Source organism: Pipistrellus hanaki (genome assembly GCF_964339955.1).
Source record: "Pipistrellus hanaki genome assembly, chromosome: 3".
Taxonomy (NCBI): Eukaryota; Metazoa; Chordata; class Mammalia; order Chiroptera; family Vespertilionidae; genus Pipistrellus; species Pipistrellus hanaki.
In genome coordinates this window covers 28,857,864-28,877,399 of record NC_140505.1, presented here as the reverse complement: position 1 = coordinate 28,877,399, position 19,536 = coordinate 28,857,864, and the positions used below count along the sequence as shown (strand labels likewise).

General features: G+C 36.1%; 1 protein-coding gene across 4 annotated transcripts in view; it reads left to right on the top strand.

Moving 5' to 3' along the window:
* Positions 1–19,536, top strand: part of MYO16 (myosin XVI) — a 505,283-nt gene that overhangs the window by 182,199 nt on the left and 303,548 nt on the right. For all 4 annotated transcript variants that reach the window (XM_084879972.1, XM_084879970.1, XM_084879971.1 and 1 more), the window contains exons 8-9: positions 3,604–3,679; positions 6,961–7,114. In XM_084879972.1, the coding sequence (XP_084736098.1) occupies positions 3,604–3,679; positions 6,961–7,114 (230 nt within the window). The remainder of the gene's footprint in view (positions 1–3,603; positions 3,680–6,960; positions 7,115–19,536) is intronic.

Below are 19,536 nucleotides of genomic sequence, written 5' to 3'. Positions count from 1 at the left end.
TCGTCCAGAAGATTGTCCAGTCTAATTAGCATAGGAAGCTTTTATTATTATAGATTACAGTTTATATTCAATATTATTTTGTATTAGTTTCGATCTATAGCACAGTCATTAGACAGTCATATCCTTTACAAAATGTTTCCCCTGATATTTCCTGTACCCAATAGAAACCACACATAGTTATTACAGTACTATTGACTGTATTTACCAATCTACACTTTACATCCCCGTGACTATTTTATCCTCCCAATCCCTTCACCTTTCACCCAGCTCCCAACTCCCCTATCATCTGGGAACCAAATGTCTGTTGTCTGTTTCTATGCATCTGTTTCTGTTTTGTTTGTTCCTTTATATTTTTCTTTAGATTTTACATATCAGTGAAATAATATGGTATTTATCTTTCTCTGACTGATTTATTTTGTGTAGCATAATACCTTCTAAGTCTACCTATGCTGTCACAAATAGTTAAGATTTTCTCTGAAGTTTGGCGTTTCTAAATCTATGATTTCAGCCTAGAGAAACATGGTATCAAAATTACATGGAAAACATGATTCAAAAGGTGCATTTGCTTTGGGAGATGCAGAGTAATTAAGGTTGATGTTTTTATTACTACTTCTCCAGTGTGCCAGCTACATTTCCAACACCCGTCATTTATTATAACATTAAATGACTTAAGAAACTTGCCATGGCTTTATTTCTTTTTTTTAACCCAGCTGCAAAATATTTGTCCCCAACTCTTAGAAACCCATTATTCCTCACTTTTTTTTTTTTTTAGGTTTCCTATACTTTCTTCTATGCTCCAGACTCTCCCCACCACACAAACACACCTATATCTTAATCTGCCCAATGGAATGATTAAGCCAGCTTTGTTTGGAGAACTTCCATAGCCCCCTTCCTGGCTCTGAGTACCACTTTCTGGCTGTGTGAACCTAATAAGACCTTCTTCCACAGAGCTCCAGGGTCTTCAATTAGTGAGAACCATCAACACATCTGTTTAAAAGGGAACTGTTACATAGCTCAGAAGATGACTGAGAATAAAGAAGGCAAATGCATCACTGAAGAATCAAAGATCATATGTCCTAGTCAATTGATCCAGCTGCTGGATTTGTACAGAGAGATGTTGAACATAATGTTTTCTAGCAATGGCCATTTATAGTGTGCAAATGAGTCAGATTTTTTAAACAATTTCACCTTTATCCTCTGCTCATCTGGAAAATGAGTAGCCGTTAATTCTGTATTTTATAAATCCTTATATATTTTAGTACAAAGGATGGGATCTGAAGATTATATATGTTTTTTCAGTTTTGCTCCATTAAAACTACTAGGATGGGTTCTTCACCATAATGTAAGCTCCAGAACTGCAGAGATGTGATTTGGGTGGCCCTCTGAGCCACCCCTGTGTCAGCAGAGTAACTGAAGGAATTAAATGGACAAATCAATCAACTAAAAGGGAACTAAAAGCAGAGTTCTACTGCTGAGAGTTAGAGTGAGAATTTAATGTTAGCATATATGACAGCAGAACAAGAATATTCTTCCTCAATTCAAACTGAGGACATAACTAAGAGATTTATGTTAATAGAAGATTTTGAGTAAATTGTATCTTGGATTTTTTTTGTCAAGAATATACCATATGATATCTAGAATGATTTTAAAAATTCTTTACCAATAAAATAGCATATATGACAGCAGAACAAGAATATTCTTCCTCAATTCAAACTGAGGACATAACTAAGAGATTTATGTTAATAGAAGATTTTGAGTAAATTGTATCTTGGATTTTTTTTGTCAAGAATATACCATATGATATCTAGAATGATTTAAAAAATTCTTTACCAATAAATTATCTCTTAATATTCATTTTGGAATTGATATTTTAGGAACAGTTTTTATTTAAATTATCAATTTGTATACATGGGAGATTTGTAACTCTCTAAAGACACTTATTGTAAATAAATGCATCTCAGTTGAGAAAAAAACTTGATAAATGCTAACATTTTAGAAAGACTCATGGCATTTTGAGAGACATTCACAGCAATTTCAGTTTTTTATAAATATCTTATGAATATGAATATCTTTGTGGAGAAAGTAGTTTATAATTTATAACAGTATTTACAGTATTTATTACTGTCATTTATACTTAGATGGCATATATATTTTAAAACTTCCCTTTATACATACATTAACTTTTTCATTGAGAACAAAGAAATACCCGTTTTTCTCTAAAACTGAGAACTGAATTAGTTATGTGAGCAACAATTCTTTCAAGAATGGAACATAAGATAAAATTTTATTCTAGCCTTGTACATATTTTAATGTTGTTAATAACATTGGAAATACTACAGTAAAAGATAAGAAAATAATTGTGAAATGATGAAATCTAAATATACTTTTCTTCAAAAGTACTTTATATCACACAACTCCTATATCTTAATGTTCAAAGGAGTCATTTGTATCCTCAAATACATTTTTACCTAAATACATAAGAATTGAGATACATTTAGATTTTTTCTTCAGATATTTCTACTTTGCTTTGGAAAAAACAACACTGTCTGGTTTCCCTCCTGCCCTTCTTAGCACACAGTATTGACAAGCTCAGTGCTCAGTCTTAGGCTCTCCTCTTCTCAATATTTATGTCGTTAGTAGTCTTCCTCCTACAGATTCAAATACTCTGCATGTTCATGTCTCCCAAAGCCTCCTCTCTGTTTCTCTCCCAAATTCCAGACCCAAGAAGACCACTGTCCCCCAGAGGATTATTCCTGTCAACCTGCCTTCAAACGCAACTTGTGTAGAAAGAGAATGATCATCTTCTTTTTCCCATTTCCAATCTGTTGCCCTCTTCTCTATTTCAGCATTTACTGGGCATTATTCTTTTCTTATTTTTCCTCTCCTTGCCCATATCTATTAAACCACTGAGCCCCAAAACTCTTACCTAGTAAATGGATTCGAGCTATAATCATGTGTATCCTTGCTGCCTTCCAGGATGAAGGTATCCAGTGCTTTGCATCTCTACATCAGGATTATTCTGCCAGCCTCCTAACAGAGCTCCCTGCCCCTTCCCCACGCTATTCTAAGTAAAAAAAAAAAATTATTTCAACTCAGCACCCTCTCCATTGCCGTTGATATGAAACGCCCACGCCATAAAATAGTTTATGAGCCCGATGTGCCTGGGCTTCTGCTTAATTCTCCAGCTCTAGTTCCCCTGCCTCCTCCCACCAGGTTAGAGGAGAGGATGAAGCCAGAGTGAACTTCTTTCAGATTCTGTAATATCCCCTCATGCACACCCTTTCCATGTTCTTTGCTGTTCTTGAAAATGTTAAGTGGTCAAATCTGACCTAACTTTGAAGGACTACACTGTGAAGTTATGCTAATGCATTCTCATTTCTCTAACCTGTGTGCCCCTTGAGGCCGTGGATGTGTATTATTATTTTTTTTGGTCCCCCTCCCTCCCTCTCATACATACCCTCCCTCCCCAGAGTTTTATGTCCATTGGTTGTACTTATATGCATGTACACAAGTCCTTTGGTTGATCTATTAGTGTATTATTTACTGATGAATCTTCAGAATCCAGCATGATGGTTCCTATTTCAATTATCTCTAATGTTTCAGACAAACCTGGTGAAACTTCTTTTGATGCATCAGGCAAATCCAAACCTTCTGAACTGCAATGAAGAGAAGGCCTCAGGTAGGTTATGAGCGTCCTGGGGCCACTGAGCAGTCACTGTTTCCTTCCTGTCATATGTAAGTCGTTCATCATGAGCATAGCTAGAAAATGAGAGTAAGCCTCTGTGAGAAGCTCTGTGGAAACCGGCCCAGTGTAATATGATTCACAGTTCAGATGCCCTGATCCAGGACAAGAGGGCATTAGAGAGCAGTTGTGTGAATGGGTTACTGTGTTCTTCCTTACAATTTGCTTTTCAGGCTTAAATTTCCAGAGTGGTGATTCCTGCAGTGTCACTACTTCAAAAGATTTTTTTGCACCCTGACTGGTTTGGCTCAGTGGATAGTGTGTTGGCCTGCCCACTGAAAGGTCCCACATTCAATTCCAGTCAAGGGCATGTAGCTTGCTTGCGGGCACATCCTCAGTGGGGTGTGTGTGTGTGTGCAGGAGGCAGCTGATCAATGTTTCTTTCTCATTGATGTTTCTAACTCTCTATTCCTCTTCCTCCCTCTCTGTAAAAATAAAAAAATAAAAAATTTTTGCCTTTGTGTTAACTAGTTTCTCATCAGACCTAATGTTCATTAGGGTATTTTTAAATAGTAACATAACAGTATTTTTTTTCTGCAGATATCTATACTGCTAGAAATTGAGTCTAATAGGCTAAAGATAATTTAAAAGTTTAAAACAACTTAGTTTAATGTTACTTATTTTTAAAAAATATATATAGTTTAAAAAATTTCTAAATTGTAAAAAATATTTTTTTAGAGAGAGAGAGGAAAAAAATAAGAAGAGAAAGAGGAAAGGAGGGAGAGGAAGAAAAGGAGAGAGAAACATTGATTTGTTTGCCCACTTTATTTATGCATTCATTGGTTGATTCTTATATGTGCCCTGACCAGGAATTGACCCTGCAACCCTGGCATATCGGGATGACACTCTAGCCGGCTGAGCTACCCAGCCAGAACTACAGTTCTTTTTACTAGTGTTCTTTTATATATTCATATATGTAGTTTAAAACTGGATGCAACATTCATTTTTTAGCTTTTAGACAATTTGACAACAATGCTACTACTCACCAATTACTTTGGTATATTAAAAGAAGAATTCTATCTCAACCAGGGTGGCTCCTTGGTTGAGTGTCTACCCATGAACCAGGAAGTCACAGTTAAATTCCCAGTTAGGGCACATGCCCAGGTTTTAGGCTTGATCCCCAGAAGGGGGCATGCAGGAGGCAGCCAGTTGATGATTCTCTCTCTTCATCTTTGTTTTTATTTCTCTGTCCCTCTCCCTCCTTCTCTCTGAAATCAATAAAAACATATTTTAAAAAATATTTCTAAACAACAAAGAGAAAAGTCTAGTATAAGGAACAAAATAATATAAGAAATTTGAATGTAATAGTAATAATTGATCTGAATAATTTATATTTACTTATTCTTCTTGTTGCTATAACTACCAGCTTCAAATTTTTTATTTGATTTACTTATGGGAGGGAGTATGATTAATTGATAAGCCTCTAGTTTAAGGCAGGATGAGGGATTGCCTCTGTTTCTCACATTATTGGAATTAATTATTATTACTGAGTATTTTTTATCTTTGCTAAAATAAACTAATGATTTAACAAACAGAACTAATAGCTTGACAGTCTCAAACATTAGAACAGGCTAATATAAATGATAGTGTAATACTTTTAACATGAACAAAGAAGTATGTATAATAAATATGAATTAATAATTTTCTTTTATTTTTAATAAATACATTTATTTTGAAATATATGACACCTTCTGTTATCTCTAGTCTAGTTCTAACATCACAATTTCAACTTCATATTCTTAGCTTCTTGCCCAGAGAAGGGACTCAATATGATTGCCCGTGACTGCACAGACTCCCATCTGTCACATTTTCATCTTTTAGGTCTAGAGTCAAGTGTGCCAAATGGACATCCAAGGTAATGGACAGTTCTGGAGTCCTAGGGAATGAATAAATTCCTGGTCTAGACTCAACCTGATCACCTCCAGCATAGTGTATGGTGACTCAGACAATTTTGCCCTGTTGGTCATGCCTTGTCTACCATCATCATAACCCCTTTTCTGTGCCATGTTGTTCATGAGAATCACAATGATGTGATCATAGTAGACCCTCAATAAACATTTATTAATTGAATGAAAATATTTCTCTCACACACAAGGGACAAAGACCAATCATGCAGTGAGAGGTTAAAAGTAAATGCAGGACATCCCAGCATCTTATCCAAGAGCAAGAAGAATGAACCAAATAAAACAAGAGTGCAGAGAAAAGTGAACTTGACATATATTTTTACTGAGCAAATGAAAATTATCACAGTACCATATTAGGTTCTTACTGTTTTGTGTGTCTTAAACTTAAAGTGGACACATAAAAATTATTTGGGAAATAAAAGCAATTTGTGGCATAGCTGTTAGGTGAGGCAGAAATAATCTTCCTAGGTAAAGAAACTGAGCAGCCTCCTACTCATTATGTGATTACGATTTAACCCAAAGTAAATGATGATAAAATCCTGGCATAAATACCTTCCTCTGGTAGGTGAATTACTGCTTTCAGCCCATAAAACCACATTAGTCAAATTTATAGACAAAGATGGGCATGCAGTTGAGTTATGAGGGTTCAAAGAAGCAGGTGACTCCATTAGGTTCCTAATTGTTATTAATGTGAAAAATTTCTCAGGATTTATTGATTTCTAGTATCATTTGTTAATAAGTATAAGTTGATTAAATCTCATCTTTATTGCTGTGCAGATATGTTCAGATGTCACTGTTAATGTGTAATTTATAATAATTCATATTTCAGATAGAGAGGCTAGACACACTGTTTTAATATACAACTATTTATTTGTACATCTACCCATTTAGTAAAATGTTTTAGAATTCTTACTACATGTTTTATAATAGCCCAGTCATTCTAAAGGTATGATTTTTTTTTTATCATTTTGCTTCATATTCACCAAGATGAAGGAAAAAGAGTTTCCTGACAATAAAATGACATTAAGTTCTCTCAAGCTTAGCCTCTCAATGATTTACATTTTACACATCACCTCTTAGTGAAATGATTTTTGTATGTTTTCATTTCATTTATAATTAAATATGTCACTAATGTGAAAAAGACAGTATTTTTAAATGGCAGCACTGCGATTTTTGTTCCTGGCATAAACTTTTAATGTTTTTATTTTTGCTACAGGTGCTGATAAATTTTAGTGTTTTCAGAACTATTGAAAGTAAATAGTTTTCTGTGGTCTCACCATCCACTTTTTCTGACTTTCTTATTGCTTCGTGTAGATATCGCTGCATCTGAATTTATTGAGGAAATGCTGCTGAAAGCCGAAATTGCCTGGGAAGAAAAGATGGAAGAGCCTTTATCTGCGCCTACCTTAGCACAAGAGGAACCCTACGAAGAGATCCTTCGTGACCTGCCAGCTCTTTCCAGTAAGCTGTAAGTGCCTTCTTCATACAAGGAGAAAGCCGTAGACCTGGTTCTCTGCTGACTTAATTATTCTCATTTTCTTCCCCTCTAATCACCAGTCATTCACTTTAGAGTCAAGAGTAAGCCTATCTCTCAACTGAAAGCTAGAAAAATTGAAGCTGCATGTTAATATATTTATCAAAAGATGCATGTTGACAATCACGAGTTTAGCCTACTCTTATGAATATGCTCTGATTTTGTAAAACATTACTATTTCAGTAATTAGATATATTTGTCACCATGAGATCAGAGATAATATTTTAAACACACTCCATGTTTTTTTAGCCAAATGGGTACATAAGGTTTTGAATGACCCATAATGGCTAAATTTCCTAAGGTAGGAAATATAAATATTCATTTTTTTCTCTCTCAAGTATAAAACCAATGATTTTTTGTTGTTGTCTAAACTATATCCTAAATACGAACATATGCTGCAAGAGGATATACCTTAAAAACATCATGCTAAATGGACAAAGTGAGAAACAAAAGTCCATATATGATATAATCCCATTGATATGAAATGTCCAGAATTGTCAAATCCATGCAAACAGAAAGCATATTAGTATTTTCCAGGAGTGGGTTGAAGGGGTAAAGAGGAGTATCTCTGAATGGATGTGAGTCTTTGAAAATGATGGAAATGTTCTGGAAGTAGGTGGTTACACAAGCCTGTGAATATAAAAAGCAGAGAAGTGTACACTTTAAAAGCCTGTATTTTGTGCTCTGTGAATTATATTTCAACCAAAGAAATAAACACATATAGCAAAAAGATAAAAGAAAAGTCAGGTTGAAAGCAAAATCTGTTGTGCACAACCAGTGAGACCTTGAGGCAGTTACCTCCTGTATAAACACATTTCTCTTCTGACAGCAGCTATTATGTCTAATACATATTTGGGATATTTGAAGAGACCTTGAATAAATAGCACTATCTAGTTTCTGGACAATTGGAGAAATAATCAAAGAGAAAAATGGATTCCAAATCATACCTTCTCAATGATAGAGGGAACATGGGAGGACATAGCTAAATGTGGCAGCTGAAAGGGTTTGTGAGTGTATTCCATTGTTAGGCAGCTCTACCAACAAGGCACTTAGAAGCCGGATCAGGCCTCCCAATGGAGGGGCTCACAGTCCAAGTAACAGTGTGGAGGAAGAGGAAGAGCTGTGCTCTCTGCAGGAAGGCTTGCTGCAAGAAGGAGACGGGACTGGGGAGACATCCTTCCCAGATTCAGACAATTCATTTCGCTTCATAAATGTAGAAAGAGGCCCATAATTAACACGCTTCCATTTCTCTTCCTGGGAATTTGAAAAGATGCTGCCTACAGACGTGCCCCAAGGTCCTTATAATGAATACATGAGCTCAAAGAGGAAAAATCTTATTTCAGAGCCTGTTCCATCTCGTTGGCATTCAAAAACACTTTTGGCTTAAAATTAATTTAGATAAATCAGAGGCTAATGTCATCTGTAAATACACTGACCTCTACTTAATGTCTCTAAGTTCATGTCTCAAATGAGCAGGTTAGATTTAACCCCCAAATCCTTCCAAGAATAATATTCCCTTTCTGGTCTTTATTTGTAAAGCTTGTTTTCTCTCTCTGCTTTAAATTTACAACAACTGTTCTTATATTTGACTGCAGTTCCCTACTGCATTCTTTCCTGCTGACTGGGTGCTTCTTGGCTGGGCTGTCTTTTCTGTTTATCTATCTATCTATCTATCTATCTATCTATCTATCTATCTATCTATCTATCATCTATCTATCTAAATACTGTTATTGCTGCTACAGAACCAGCTGCTACTGAATATGCCACCTGGTATTTGAACATGGACATGCTCTCCTAGGGTTTATAATCATGGAGAAGTTTTGATATGTGCTAACTTTTGTTTCCAATTTTCTATTTGATGGAGTTCTTGAGTTGGAAGTCACAAAAATTCTGCACAATGCCTAGAGTAATTTACTAAACACTTGTGGGTTTTCACTTATTAATATTAACAGTAATGATAATTTATAATAACTACAATAAAGGCTTTCTGTTTTCAGTTAGAAGGTGTCAGGACTTGTGCAAAGTGGTTTACATGGATAATGCTATTTAACTCTCAACACAATACCTGAAAGTACTTGATATCACTGTTCTTTTTACATTACTGTCTGATCTCAGACTTTAGTGATCTGAGTCAACACACACAAATATACACAACCTTACCTTGTTTCTGTGAGAAGGACCTTTCCCCCCTTTTCTTTATTGTTTAATTTATTACATATGTGTCCTTATTCTCCCCGTTGCATGCATCCCCCCTCACCACCCCCTGCCCATGTCCTAACCCCCTTGGTATTAGGCTTATATGCATGCATTCAAGTCCTTTGGTTGATCTCTTCCCCTAATCCCTCCCTCCTCTGCCTTCCCTCTGGAGTTTGATAGTCTGTTTCATGCTTCTGTGTCTCTGGATCTGTTTTTGTTCACCTGTTTATGTTCATTATAATCCACAAATGAGTGAGATCCTGTGATATTTATCTTTCTCTGACTGATTTATTTTGCTTAACATAATGCTCTCCAGCTCCATCAATGATGTTGTGAATGGTAGAAGATACTTCCTTTTTATAGCAGTGTAGTATTCCATTGCGTAGATGTACCATAGTTTTCTAATCCATTCATCTGCTAATGGGCACTTAGGCTGTTTCCAAATCGTAGCTATGATAAATTGTGCTGCTATGAATATAGGGTGCATGTATTCTTTCTGATTGGTGTTTCTAGTTTATTAGGATATATTCCTAGAAGTGGGATCACTGGTCAAATGGGAGTTCCATTCTTAGTTTTTTTTTTTGAGGAAACTCCATACTGTTCTCCACAGTGGCTGCACCAGTCTGCATTCCCACCAGCAGTGCATGAGGGTTCCTTTTTCTCTGCATCCTTGCCAGCACTTGTCCTTTGTTGATTTGTTGATAATAGCCATTCTGACAGGTGTGAGATAGTACCTCACTGTTGTTTAGATTTGCATCTCTTGGATATTAGTGACTTTGAGCATGTTTTCATGTCTCTCAGCCTTGCTTATGTTCTTTTTAAAAAAAGTATCTATTTAGGTCCATTGCCCATTTTTTGATTGGGTTGTTTATCTTCTTTTTGTAAAATTGTATGAATTCCCTGTAAATATTGGAGATTAAACCCTTATGGGAGATAACATTAGCAAATATGTTTGCCCATGCAGTGGGCTTTCTTGTTGTTTTGTTATGGTTTCTTTTGCTGAGAAGGGCCTTTTTGTTTGTGATCCTAAAAGTTCTGATTTGGCTTTAAAGAGGAAATTGTTAACTGAATTTCACTGTTATGGTCAGTCAGTTTTAGCTGCAATACATCGTCAATTTAGGTTGGATGTTTAGTATGGCAACTTCAGAAGACAGTCTGAAACCTGGGAGAGGTTTCCATTACAGGACTCTGCACTTACTGGTTCTGGAGCTTGGGTAACGTAATGAAACTCTGCCACCTCAACTGTAAAATATGGGTATTTAGCCAGGCCTTTAATGCTATCTCCTGAGTGGGGAGTCTCTTAATTTTTTAGAATTCTCAAGTGTCTTTGTTATGCAAAAGCACCTTGGACCGTACTTAAATGCCTGCTAACATAGATTCCTTTAGATAATACTTACATTTATGATTCAAGGAGGGGCTGGTCACATCAGAAATTCTAATGATGTGATTAAAAGATGGGGGCATTGAGCCAGTCTGACCACCAGAAGGGTGGAAAGACTGGAGAATGAATTCAAACACATGGCCAATGATAGAGTCCATCATACCTACATAATGAAACCCCAATAAAAAGTCTGACAACTAGCTTGATAGACTTCTTGGTTGGTGAACAGATCAATATTCTGGGAGGTGATGTGCCTTGACTCCATCAGGAGAGGACATGAAATATCTGCATTCAGGACCCTCCCAGCCTCACCCTGTACCTCTGTTTGTTTTGCTGGTCTTGATTTGTAACCTCTATAACACAGCTGTAATAGTAGCAGGTATACTGTTTTCTCGAGCACTGTGAGTTCTAGTGAATAATCTAACCTGAGGGGGGTTATGGGAACCCCAAAAGTTGTAGCTAGTTGGTCTAAGGATAGGTGGCATAGAGATTCCCACAAGTGTAGCTGGCATCTGAAGTGGTTGCAGGCTTGTTGGAGATGATGCCCTAAACTTGTGGCTGCTATGCTAACTCTAGGTGGTCAGCCTCAAAATAGTTCTACAGTTCACCACTGAGCGATGATGGTGGTGATTGATGATGCCTGTCTCCTGGACTTGTTCTTGATGAATAGCTGAGTAGTTAATATTTATAAAAGTGCTTAGCGCAGTAACTGGCTCACTGTAATACTACATACGTGCCAGAGAAATGACAAAAAGAAAAAAAAATAATGTTCTTTATTCATCTGTGAACTGTCAGCAAATCATCGAAAGAATAAAGGCCTCTGGCTACTGACTAGAAGACAATGGAATTAGGCTCTCAGCTTGGTGCTTTGCAACTGATTATAACCATATGCCGAAAACCTTATTTTCTAGTCAGCTGGAAAGAAAATCCAATTTCAGAGAAGACTAGCTTGCATCCTTTGATTAGGTTTCTTAAAGTGTGGGTCTCCAATGCTTCAGAAGTCATCTGGAACTTGAGATGGAGAGAAGGTATTGCTCTGTGTGGGACGAAGAAGGGGGGGGGGCAGAGCTGAGCAGGGCTGAGGGCTATAGGAAAAGGGACTTGAGGACAGGAAGAAATCCTATGTGGTTTCAGCCAAGTAGCCATCTCCAAAGAGAAATACTCTGTTGGGATTTTTGAGTGGCACAGTATGACTTTTCTTTCCTTCTTGACCACAGGAAAGCCTGAGACTAACAATAGGCTTAAATAGATTTTTTGGAAAGCCTTGAAGGTACCACATTTTATGAAACAGGCTCAACTTACTGTATTCATTCAAAAGCAAGCTAACTTGTGACTACACAGTGATTTTTTTTTTTTTTTTTTTGCTATTGCCTTTGTTCCTCTGTGGAAAATAAATATGGTTTACATATCAAAGCAATTTTCATAATCATTTCCATTGGTCTTCATTTCAACTCTAGGACTTAGGATGAATAGGCATAATAATCCACATTTTATTTACAGAGAAACAGAAGCCCAGAGGTGTGGCAGACTTGAGGGTATAGCTAATCAGTGGCAACTGCAATTAGAACCCAAGTTTTTTGGATTCTTTGTTGATGTTCTCCAGCCTACTGCAGGAACAAGCTCAGGAAGATGGTATCAGTATCAGCATCTTCATAGCCTCATGGTATGTGCAATCTTGCCATGCAGATCTAAAACAAATTTATGCAAACAAAGGAGCTAAGATTTGGCTCATGCCTAATCACTGCACATGGGGACAGTCATTGTGCAAATGGCTCCTTGTAATTTAGATGCCTGGATAAGCACTGCAATGGGTCTTAATCTAAGACTCTTAGGTAGAATTGCACTACAGACATTCATTCCCTCACTTCTGCTGGTTGAGCATCATATCTCTGGTTATACCTATAAGGCAGTTGTTGAAAATTTACTACTGACCCTGATAACCCAAGCATCTTCAAAATCAGCAGTCTCCATGACTATTGTGCAGTAAAATAGCATCACCTGAGATAAAGTTTGACCAGACACTCAGTTCTAGACTCATCAGAGTCTTCATTTCATTGGGAGGTCTTTGTTCTGTTGTTGTAGATATCAGGGGAGCTGTGGCTGGCTGGGAGCAATCTGGACTTCATTAACTTTTGGTCCAGAGAGATTCATGACATACAAAGCGCTTCTACCAGAATCTTGTGTTTGTATACCAAGTTTATTACTACTGTTTAATAAAAGTTTCCAAGGATCAGAAATATTCTTCATTTATACTAGCTTCATCTATAAAAGAAATAATATGTAACTCCATTTCAAAATATTGGCACTTACTAAAAAAGAAAACTGTATCTTATTTAGAGACTTCCCTTTTGAGCAGGAATAATATTTAGAATGAAATCTTATGCAAACTTCATGTAAAGAAAGCAATTTTAGTTATGCCTCAGACTTTGGTGATTGGCTTTAAACATCATACTTAATGAATAATAATATTGTTTCCTATAAATATCATATATTAAATACCTATTTAGCACTTCAAGCAAATGTAACACTTGTCGCATTTGGATTAAAATGTTTTGCAGATATCTATTGAGAACTGCTGAGGTGAATATAAGATGTTGTAAAAGCAATATACATTTTAATGCTACCACAATCATACATTGAAATTATTTTTAGGGTTTTAGACATGTCATATTTTACCAAAGTGGTTTTTTAAATTATAAATATTTTTTCTTAAAAAAACTACAGTCATTTGTGGGTGTTGGGGGGGAGTACTAAAGAAAGAAATCAATTAATTTAAAACTCTCATTTCATTCAATGTTAATTTTTGGATCATTCTCTTATTTTATAGATGCAGAAAATCCCAAATTCCCTATAATAAATAACTTATGTAGCTATGTTCTAAGTGTTAAAATTGAGAAACATTTATTCAGTCCATTACTTTAACCACCAAAATAACTGAGCCACATGTGCCATTTCTTCACATTTGTTTCTAATAGATTTTTGTCTTCATTGGCCTAATATATCTCAGTAGAGTCAATTTTATTTGTTCTTTATGGTTTTCTAAAATTGCTTTAGATATAATGGCCAATAATTGTTGCCTTTGTTAGTTTCATTTTATTATGCTCCTGTTTCCATTTTCAGAAATAAAATCTCAGTTCCTACAGGCACGCTTGCTCTGCATGACATGCCTTTTATGTTCATAAACATAAGTAAGTCTTGACTAAATCCAGTAGAGTTTAGAAATCGGTTGTCTGCTGTTATAGTGCCATCTACAATAATTCGTCCCACAGTCAGGCTAAAGCTATCTCTTCTGCATTAACCTAAAGTACTCTTAGATAATACCTATTCCATTTTCTTTATGTTTATTGAACCTGTCATACCAAAAGCCTTGTTTTAGAAAATATACTGTTTCAATCCTATTTTTTCTGTTTCTCACTGATAAATTTCTATTCCTAATAATTCTTTTCATAATCAAAATAATATTTTTCTCATTGAAGTCAATTTGGAAAGTTCATCCTGAAGCATGAAAAAAACCCCACTCATTAGCATAAGAGAAAAAATGAACCAGAGAAGTTAAAAATGCAAGAAAGACTTTATCCAATAGAATTGCAATGAGAGAGAGAGAGAGAGAAATCCAAAGAGAGAGAGAGAGAGAGAGAGAGAGAGAGAGAGAGAGAGAGAGAGAGAGGAGAAAGAGGAGCTCAACACTGTGAAACAAAAGGCCAGATAGCTTTGTAGCTTGGAGAGAGCTAGTGGGAAAGTGCTGGATGGAGAATGTTTTGAGGAACCTTGGTCAGTGTGATTAGGTCATTCTTGTTTGCCAGTTCACATTTATGGAAGCTGGGCTCTTACCTCCATAGAGACTGGGAGAAGGGCTTTATCTTTCCTATGATTGCATGTCAAAGGGATGACTCTCAAGTCCTTGAGAAAGGCATTGCTGGGTTGCAGAAGATTTCATCTCAAAGGGGCAAAGAATTTACAATGGAAATAATTGCTAGAAGAACCAGGTCAGTGGTCCAGAGTTGGGAAGAAGACACCATAGCTTAGTTGAAATGAATGAAATGTTAAGGCCTTTATTATTAGTCCACATTTTTAAGGAACCTTTTTAGTAATTATTGTATTTCTTCTATCCTTTATATGTTCTTTTTTGCTTTTAAGTTCAGTGTTTGCTCTATATACACAACTGCTTCTCATTTAGAAAAAAAGAATCTTATAAATATTTTGCATGTGTGATAAACATTTAATGAGCATTAAAGTAAATACCAATGATAATTTAAAAATATTATTTTTAAAAGAAAAATAGCATTTTAATATATGCCTATGTTCCAAAAATTGATGATCAATGAAAATTTAAATATATAACAGTTAACATTTGAATATTATTGTTAAGCATAAGGATATACGTAAAATGTGTTTCAGTTAAAAAGTGGAATAGAAACCTAAAGAAAAATTGTTCCATAGTTGTTTAAAACATTATCACACACCATCAGCTGAGGTAGATTACTTGCATTTTCTTACAGAACATGTGTGCATTACTAATTAATATATTGCCATTTAATTAACTTTTATTTAGAGTCATTTTTTCTTATATAAATAATATTTGTAACCTGCTACTTGCAATTATTGTTAACAATATATCCTAAAGTATATAACCTATAGTATTATTAAATGTGTAAATAATTTAAAAAAATGCAGGTGAAAAGAGATGAAGAAAGATTATATATTGGCATCATAGAGCTTGCTTACACCTAGTTATCACCTAGTCTAATTTCTGCATTTGACAAAGAGGAAGCTGTGACCCAGAGACTGTGAAGGCCTTACTTGATCAGGCCAACTTGAGGTAAAAACTGACTGAGAAGGAGATGGCTGTATTCCTGGATCAATCTTCTTTCCTACTGTAGCTCTCAGGGAGCCTGTTATTGCAGTAAATTCACTGTTTCTTCCTTTTATAAATCCTTTATAATTGGTGATTTTATGTATTTAATGAACTGTCTTTCTAGTTTCTAACCAAACTATCACACCACTGCTTTATTAATATGAAAACCCTCTTTAAATCTCCAGGAAAAAATGAGGTTATTTAGATAAGGAAAGATATGTAAGGAAATATTTTTACAGATGTGAAAAGGTGGATTTTTAGGTGTAGACAGTGTGAAATGGTGGTTGAGAACACAACCTCTGGAGCTCAAATCTCAGCTCAACTACTGCCTGCTGTGGTCAGACCAAGTTCTTCTCAGTTTACTCATCTATAAATAGATATAAAAATAGTGCCCACTTTATAATGTTGTTTTCAAATAAAGAGTGACTATGTGTAGAGTACTTAGACCATCACACATTAAATGCCACATAATTATTTAAATGTTTTGCAGTAACTCACTTAAACTATAGAAAATTTAGGGAAACACAACTGAGTTCAAATATCTGAAAGGCTCCATGTCAAAGAAGCATAGAGCACCCTCTTGTAAACCCTAAAAACGATGAATACAAGTTTGAGCAGACAGGCATCATTCCAAAATTGCTCATGGAAAAAATAAGGCTTCTTTGGGAGTTATGGATATTTTATCACTAGATTCAAAAAGATCTGGATATGAAGTTTTTGTTTTTTTTTTAATAAACATATTCTATTGAGTTTTTACAGAGAGGAAGAGAGAGGGATAGAAAGCTACAAACATCAATGAGAGAGAAACATCAATCAGCTGCCTCCTCCACACCCCCTTCAGGGGATGTCCCCGCAACCAAGGTACATGCCCTTGACTGGAATTGAACCTGGGACCTTTCAGTCCGCAGGCTGATGTTCTATCCACTGAACCAAACCGGTTTCGGCTAGATATGAAGTTTTTATAAGCATTATAACATTCTTTTTTATAGTGAATTTTTAAAATTAATAAGCTTACTACTTGGGAGGGATATGTGCCCTGGGCACTCTCCACATTTTTGCTCAGTTTGTTAGACTGCAAGGTACATAGTCACTCCATGGCACTCACCCCCAGAGGAGGCACTGGCTCATCTTCTGCTTGGTACAAGGTTTGCTGTTTGCTCAAAAACTACTTGACCCTGGCTAGTATGTCTCAGCGGTTGAGCATCCACCTATGAACTAGGACCATGGTCGGCAAACTGCGGCTCACGATCCACGTGTGGCTATTTGGCCTCTTGAGTGTGGCTCTTCCACAAAATACCAAGGCCTGGGTGAGTCTATTTTGAAGCAGTGGCATTAGAAGAAGTTTAAGTTTAAAAATTTGGCTCTCAAAAGAAATTTCAATCATTGCACTGTTGCTATTTGGCTCTGTTGACTAATGAGTTTGTTGACCACTGAACTAGGAGGTTATGGTTTGATTCCTGGTCAGGGCACATGCCTGGCTTGCAGGCTTGATCCAAGTGTGGGGCATGCAGGAGGCAGCTCTCTCATCATTGATATTTCTTTCTATCTCTCTCTCCCTTTCCCTTCCTCTCTGAAATCAATAAAAGTATATATTTTTAAAAAGTACTTGGCTCTTTGAGAGGTTTCTCTCCTACAACACAACACCCTGCTTGCATAGGCATCAGTTTAAGTGCATTGGTGTTGCCCATGCCTACCCTTTATGGGATAGGAGACAAGGAGGATTTGGGAAAACATGAAGTCTAGATACTGTGTTTGCTGTGGGTAATAAAGTTTTCCGTCTCTGATCCAGGGATCTCTTGTCTTCTGCACCCACCCATGAAAGAGTAGCAAGCTAACCTGTCAGAGCTTGTAAGTAGAGTAGAATCCCAGAAATGTCATAGTTCTGGACAAATACAAATAGCATGTAACTTTATTGCTTGCTATTATCATTGACATTGTGCTTAGCCATTTATGTGTTTTATGTTAGCAATAGCTCACTACAAGCTTTTTTTATGGATTGGTTTTATGAAATGCTTTTATAACTTTCCCAAGGTAGCAGAGCCAGACATCAAACTGTATAGAATTCTGACTCAAAAACATATGCTTGTAGTCTAGGGGTGTCGAACTCAATCAGAGAAGGGGCCAAAATCTAAAATCCAGCCTAAATCGCGGGCCGAATGGTTTACTGAACAGTCATAAACTGACAATGTCATAAACTGACAGCGGAGTGCAGTGATGAGAGCGCGGTGCGGGCCACATTGCAAGGCCTGGCGGGCTGGATTTGGCCCGCGGGCCTTGTGTTTGACACGTGTACTAGACCGTCATGCTGCCACTTCTTAATATATGTTTCCCATACCTACCGTGTTTTCCAGAAAATAAGACATCCTCCGAAAATAAGACTTAGTGCATGGAAAGATAAGACATCCCCTGAAAATAAGACTTGGCGCAACTTTGGGAGAAAAAATTAATATAAGACACTGTCTTATTTTTGGGGAAACAGGGTACTTGAAAATATCTTGACTGAAACACTTTAAAGGATTAGCATGCAGAGATTAAAGGAAATAAAACTGGCTTCACATTTCTGTAAACGTGTTCTTTAGCTATCTCTGCTTTTCCTCTAGGCCTGGCTCTAATGTGGCCATTTATGAGTTTGTCTTTTCGCATGCATTCCTAGATTATAGTAGAGTAGGATGACAGAGCATAGAGATGGGCTGCAAAAACAGTGAGACATTGTGATTACTGAAAGAAGCCCTTCAAATTCCTCTCTTCCTCTCTATCAAGGTTAAGATACAAAATTGTTTATTTTTCTTTATACTAACAGTCAGCAACTGGAAACTGAAATTTAAAAATACATTTACAATGACATCTAAACGTGGAATACATCAGAATAAATGTGACAAATTACTTGTATGATTTTAATGACATAAACCATAAAATATTGGTGATAGAAATTAATGAAGATCAACATAAGTGGAGAAATATACACATGCTTAGGAATGAAAAAAATTAGCATTGTTAACATGTAAATTTTCCCCACATTGATTTACCAAATGAATGCAATACTAATTAAAATCCCAACAGGCATGTTTATAAAAACTGACATATAGATTCTAAATTTATGTAAGAATGCTAATAACCACAAATATTCAAAATAATTTTTATAAAGGAAAATTTGGAGAATCACATTACCTGGTTTTAAGCATTACTCTGTAGGTTCATTGATCAAAACAGTATAATATTGGTGTATGAATAGACTATCATATCAATGGAATACAATGGAGTATCCTAAAATAGATTGATTGATTGATTGGTCAATTGATTTCTAATAAACATGTTCAGGTAATTGGTTGGGGAAAGATGTTCTTTTCAGAAATGATGCTGGAACATTTGGACAGCTACATGAAAAAAATGAACCACAACTCATATATAGCACCATATACAAAAAGTCACTTGCAATGAATAATAGATCTAAATGTAAAACATAAAATCTAAAATTTCTGGAAGAAAACCATGTTCATCTTGGGTTCAGAATAGAATTCTTAAATAAGATACAAGAGGTGCAAATTATAAGATAAACAAAATTATTTGAAAAATCTGTTAAAAAATGAAGACTGCCCAGCCAGTGTGGCTCAGTGGTTGAGCTTCTACCTATAAACCAGGAGGTCCTGGTTTGATTCTGGGTTAGGGCACATGCCTGGGTTGCAGGCTTGGTCCCCAGAGGGTGGCATGCAGGAGGCAGGCAATCAATGATTCTCTCATCATTGATGTTTCTATCTCTCTCCTTTCTTCTCTATAACAAAATATTTTTAAAATCAATAACAAATATTTATAAAAAAATGAAAACAAGACACAGCCTAGGAGAAAATATTTGCCAAGTCTGCAAACCTAAAAATTCAACTGAAGCCATATATGTGTGAAACCCGCAATTACTTAGTTGCCGACCCA